This window comes from Gossypium raimondii, chromosome 5 (genome assembly GCF_025698545.1).
Source record: "Gossypium raimondii isolate GPD5lz chromosome 5, ASM2569854v1, whole genome shotgun sequence".
Taxonomy (NCBI): Eukaryota; Viridiplantae; Streptophyta; class Magnoliopsida; order Malvales; family Malvaceae; genus Gossypium; species Gossypium raimondii.
In genome coordinates this window covers 53,967,130-53,973,014 of record NC_068569.1, presented here as the reverse complement: position 1 = coordinate 53,973,014, position 5,885 = coordinate 53,967,130, and the positions used below count along the sequence as shown (strand labels likewise).

At 29.9% G+C, this 5,885-nt stretch overlaps 1 protein-coding gene across 1 annotated transcript; it reads right to left on the bottom strand.

The window, feature by feature from the left end:
- Positions 1 to 637: 637 nt before the first annotated feature.
- Positions 638 to 1,502, bottom strand: LOC105768284 (uncharacterized). Its single transcript, XM_012588135.2, has 2 exons — positions 968 to 1,502; positions 638 to 854 (listed from the first exon to the last, which is right to left on the bottom strand). Exons 1-2 carry the CDS (start codon positions 1,422 to 1,424, stop codon positions 802 to 804), a joined length of 510 nt encoding a protein of 169 aa, XP_012443589.1. The 5' UTR covers positions 1,425 to 1,502; the 3' UTR covers positions 638 to 801.
- Between the last annotated feature and the right edge of the window lie 4,383 nt (positions 1,503 to 5,885).

Below are 5,885 nucleotides of genomic sequence, written 5' to 3'. Positions count from 1 at the left end.
GATAAATTTCACTAAATTGAAGTAGTAGGGCAATGGGAAAAAAAAGTTCCTAATCCCTAAGAAAAGGATAAAAGGATCCCAAAGAAGGGTGTAAAGCCAAAAAACAATGAAAATTGAAGTGGGAAAAATGCTTAATGTACCCTACATTTAGGTGCTAGTGGGTCCATTTAATAATACAAAAACATTAACATATTGCCCCCCAGCCCCCTCACTTTTCTCTCTTAAAATAAGGATATGATTGGTGGGAAATATATAAATCTTTCATTATGAAATAACAATAATTTCAGTTTAAAATTATCATAGCCTTTCTTCAATTTGTAAATAAGACGATAATCTATTTCAACGCATTCGAACTCACATCCTCGTGTATTAACAACAATGTCAATGTCAATCAAATTAAGACTGAATCGACTGAAATAAGTATTTAACTCTTAACAACTTTTTTCTTATTTTAATGTAATAAAATATAACTTAATTACCTGAGAAAAATCTATGGTTTATGAATTTCTTAAAACTTAAATTATTTTGGTTATTTGGTCCTTGAAAATTGAAAAATATTTTTATAAATAAAAATGAGATAAAATCATAAAATTAAAATTTTCTGATAAATATTACCTTATAAAGAATTTAAATTATTAAAAAATTAGATCTTTTAATGTGATTAGGACATTAGATTTCAACAAATCACACTTCTTTACATCTCCTAAACATTACTTATATTTAATTATATATATATTTATATATATAACCTACTTAATTATTACATTTAAAAAAAAACATAGTTGAGACAGCTTGGTGTCTTTATCTCAAAGCCTCAAACCCTTTCTGCTTCCTCACTTCATTCTTCAATATTCCTGCAAAAAAAACAGATAAAATATAATTTAATTCTTAATATAAGGACTTTGATGATATTTTTATGGATAAATTTATATATTTTTATAAGAGAAAAGAAACGCCATTGATGTACCTTGAGGTTTACAGTTAGGAGGTTCTTCAAAGAGAGACAAAGAAAGCTGTTTATAAGCAAGACCAATGTCAAACAAAATGAGACCAGATTTAGGGTCATCAACGATGATGTCTTTAACAGGCAACCAAAGGAACAACTCTTCTTGGCTTAAACCAACCACACCAATGAGACTACCATAGCTAAGGTTAGCCCTCACAACACTGTCGAAAAAAACCCTATTCTCATACTTGGTCAAGCAAGGCTCGTCGAGGAACACCTCGAGTGTTCCATTGTCGGAAAGTGTGTACGATTTCACTTCCTTTGGGAGTAACCCTTTGGGCAAGCCTCTAGAAAGGAGGAGATCATGGATTGAAGGCGGTGGTGGTGAAGATGAAAGTGAGCGTGAAATCAAAGAAACGAAGGTGAGGAAAACATGAAGGAATTTTATGGGTTTTTGGGTGGTAATGAAATGTGCCATGGATGATGTTAATCTCGTTTCAAATGCATAGAAAAGATATGAAAAAAAAAAGAAATTAAAATGAAAAGGAAAGGTTTTAAGAGGAAAATTGGGTGTTTTAAGAAAAAAAAAGTTTAGAAAATGGGAAATGACTAGTTTGTCATCGTTTGGTGAATGGGGTCCAATTTACAAATAAAGGGTGTGTGGTTTGATTAAGGTTTAATTAAATTTCTTGTAATTTATCACCTAATGAACATTAATTGAATATCTTAGTTTTGGTTTATTTTATATATACATACATTATATTTTTTCTTGGGTTTACTTTTATATTATCAAATTACATTGAACAATTATAATAGAAATTTCGATAAAGTATTATAGAGGTCCTACTAAAAGTTGGATTGTATTTTATCCTATTTGTTTAAAAATGAGTAAATTAATCTCTATACATTAGATCAAAAACAAACTAACTATTTTTGTTAAAAATTGACGTGAGTAATAGAATAATTAGATAATTACATGTGATGTGCCACATGTACTTCATTCTGAGGTATAAGGCCTAGTTTTTAATAGTAAAAATAGATAGAGCTTTTAACAGAAAATATAATTTGCTCGTTAATCTAATGAACAAAGACTAATTTACCCATTTTTAAGTAGAGAAAACAAAATACAATCTGAATCTTAATAATATTTTTACCTCAAAATTTCAATTGAACATTGTTGTAGACATCAATGACTTGTGTTGCTCAACATTAGGTCCCACATTCAAACGTCAATGACTTATTTTCCTTCTCGATTGATGAAAAGAATTCAAGTATATAATGTATAAATAAAAAAAATCAAACCTTGATAAACTTTTAAACATGACCGTTCATTTTTGAGTATGATGCAACCTTAAACTATTTTGCATTATGTTATCTTGTTGTTATGTGCATGATTATTGAGTGTTTTGCGGTAATGAAATTGATTTGTTTGTCATGGTTGTAAAATTTATAAAAAAAAGATTTTTATTAAGATATTTTTATATATAGATAATGTTTAGAATTATTCAAAATCTTTCTCTAACTTATAAATAAGAGAATAATACGTTTTAACGCACTCAAATCCATGTTCTCCTACATTACCAACAACGTTCATACCAATCAAACTAAGACTTAGTTGACGATTTAGACCAAAATTTGGTAGGCTCTAATAGTAATATTATTATGATTTTCCTTACCATTATAAATCTTATACAGGCTTAAAGAATGAATCTCAAATTTACCATTGCAATTTGCAAACTTGAAAGAGATCATTAAAAAAATCTAAACATTTTATAATATTTTCCCAAAATTTATTCATTATAAGAAAATCTCTACTATTTTGGAATTATAACTTTTCTTTTCCCACAAGCAAAACTCAAATAATTTAAAAAAGAGAAACAAAGAGAGAGGTCCCCTACCAAATTGTCATCAATCTCAATCTTTTCTTGTTGAGATCTTCAAGGCAAGCAAAATTATTATTTTAAGAAATCATGAATTAAGGTTAATTAGCTCATTTAAGGGTAGTGTCGTCAAATCACGTTAAACAGGTAGCGGTAGCTTAGTAAATGAAGGACAAAAAGGTCAGTTCAGTCTCCAAAGATCAAATTTTTATTTTTATTATATTTTATTGTAATAGGCTTCAGATTCAGGTTTGTAATAAGTGGGAATATATTTTCTTTTGACATATATTATATGGGAATAAATTGTCAGAAAAATTATTTCTGACAAAAGGGACAAAATAGATTCTTTATTTACCTTTTACCACTTTGGGAAAGGACATAATAAATTATATTAATATGAAGAGTTTTTATATTAAATTAATAAAATAATTTTTTCATTTATATCACGAGTGTGCTATAATATTACTATATTATAAATTTATTTAAAATATTTATATTAAATAATTTTTGATAAATTGATAATTTAGGTTAAAACTATTTGAAGGGAGATATTTTATATTTTTCTTTGAAATTTTTGTTTTTGTTTGACGTGGGTAATGAGTGCGTTGGGTAGGTGGCCCAGCCAAAGTGATTTGACACACGTGGACCAAGGGTGACTGGCAGCTTGGCAATCTGGTTGGTCAGATTGGTCACGAGCGTTCGATAGTGTCTGGGGGATGGGAGACGGCAAAAGCAGGTTTCCGGTTATCAATTGGCCCACGTGTGGGTCATGCATGTCCCAAAGGCGTGATATTTGCTTGACTTCTTTCTACTATGGAATCTACTGTCCAAAAGATCCATCACTTTTTTCTTTTAATAATTTATTTTCAGTTTTTATTTTCCCATATTTTAAAAAATATATAATTTGATTATCTTACTATTTGTATGTTCATTGTCACTTCAATTTTTTTCTCAATTTAGTTACTCTAAATAAAATAATTGTGTAAATTAAATTGCTATTAAATTTTTTGTTTCTCTTTAACGAATTGCTGACATAGCACGTTATCCTATTGAATGAGTGACTGACACATGGTAATTTTTTTGTTGACTTTTGATTGAAGCTTAGTAACCTCTTTATAATTAGTCCAAAACATTTTCCCCTTCTTTGCATGTACACCCCTAAGCTCCAGTTATGACAAGGTCATTGAATAAACACTTATCAAGTTGCTTTAATAATGATATATAATAATGGAGAGTTCAATCATGATACTTTATTAGAATCACTCCACAATTAAATAATGTTATAATTAATAGGCGAAGAGTCGAAGCTTAATTGCAAATTATTTGAGCACTAATTATATTGTCCAATTGATTTCTTTGCTAGCTCGAGATACCCAAAATGGATTGCATGTAGAATCGATAATATGGAATGGATGAAAACAACTAGGAAAACTAGAACACATGTATCACTATCTGTAGTGAATGTGGTTTCTTACTAAGTACAAAAGATGACTTAGAAATTAAATTAATTTCTTTAGATTATTATTTTATTAATTGTAATTAAATAATGAAAGTTCGAAGTGAGAATTAAATTAATTAGTTATCATAATTTTATTGAATGGAAAAATTAAATATATTTTCCCATAGATTCTAATACAATAAAGTTGTCATTACTTTAGCAAAATTAGAATTGGGTTGAGAAAATATTTAATTGGATAAATTAATTAATTTAATTTAATTAATAATATTTTGAGAAAATAGATAAAATATCTATTAATTGGATAAATTATAAGTGTTGGATGAAAGTCCAAATAACACATATAATTGTACCCAATCCATGAGATGGGCTCGAGAACCCATCCCATATAATGAGAGGCAACAAACCCTAAACTCCCTTAGGATTGTCGCGGCCCCTTCCATTCCACTGTATTTTTCTATTAAAGTACTATTATATGATTACCCTTTGTTCAACTGCTTTCCTATAAAAGAGATGACCTAATTACATAAGTAATTGAGTGTCATCACTGTGTAAGAAAATAGTGGTAATTTATTTACAAGAAAAAATTATATTTTTTGGAAAGCTTAAAGTTTCCCATTCCCATAGAAAGAAGTTAATTTTCCCATTGAAGGTTAATAAAAATTTATAATTTGTGCATTCAGTTTGTTTTGTTTAAGTCTACACTCAAATCAATTTGGCGTTCGTGGATAACAAAGAAGATTGTTTGGTAGAAAGTTGGGAAATGACTTAGACCACCTCACACAAAGCATAGGTAATTGTAATAGGCCATTTTTGCCCGGGACCAAAACCAAATAACCAAATCCTAAACATTAATAAATCCAAAGTCCAAATATTACAAGCCAATTTACAAGTTACAAAATTCAGGCCCAAATACAATAGAGGCCCAGTGGCCCAAAAACTTAAGTGTTTTCAGAAACCCTTCATCGTACGTAACCGACTCCCGAACCCATCTTTCTAAATTTCGTGGACCAAAAAAGTGTTGTTTTAATGAATCGAACCGATTATTAAAAACAACTATTTTCTAAGGTGACCCAATCACACCTTATCAAAAAGGATTGGTGGCGACTCCCATGTTCGTTTTCGTTTTCAAAATTAAAGTCGACCCTTTTACAAAAAAATGGCTTCGACAGCTTGGCAACTCCATTAGGGACATAAAAGAATCAAGCCGTAAATTGATTAATTTTTTGTCTTTTTTTGTCGAAAGTTAATATTTTGATTTTTAACATATGACCCTCTCGTTGCATTTCATTTGTTTTGAGTTATAGTTTTCATCATGTTTTGTATTTTAAATTTTTATATCTCCACACATTACATTGCATGACCATTGGTCACACCCTTTTAGGTGAGAGTGAGAAGTTACTCCTTCGTGAGGTTTTCACCTCCGTGCAGGATAGTGGATCGCTTCTGGGATACATCCGTACCTATGTCTTCGTGAGATTTTCATCTCCGTGCAGCCATAGGGAAATGTATTCTCCTGAATTGAACTCGGTCCATATGAACCTATAATGGGTGAGGATCGAGGAATCTGCTGGTTCAGGTACCCTTGCCTTAGAACCGAACC

Coding starts and splice junctions, on each gene's coding strand:
- LOC105768284 (XM_012588135.2), bottom strand. CDS start 1,424: ATGGCACATTTCATTACCACCCAAAAACCCATAAAATTCCTTCATGTT. Junction 855..967: donor TCCTAACTGTAAACCTCAAG/GTACATCAATGG, acceptor TTTTTTTTGCAG/GAATATTGAAGAATGAAGTG.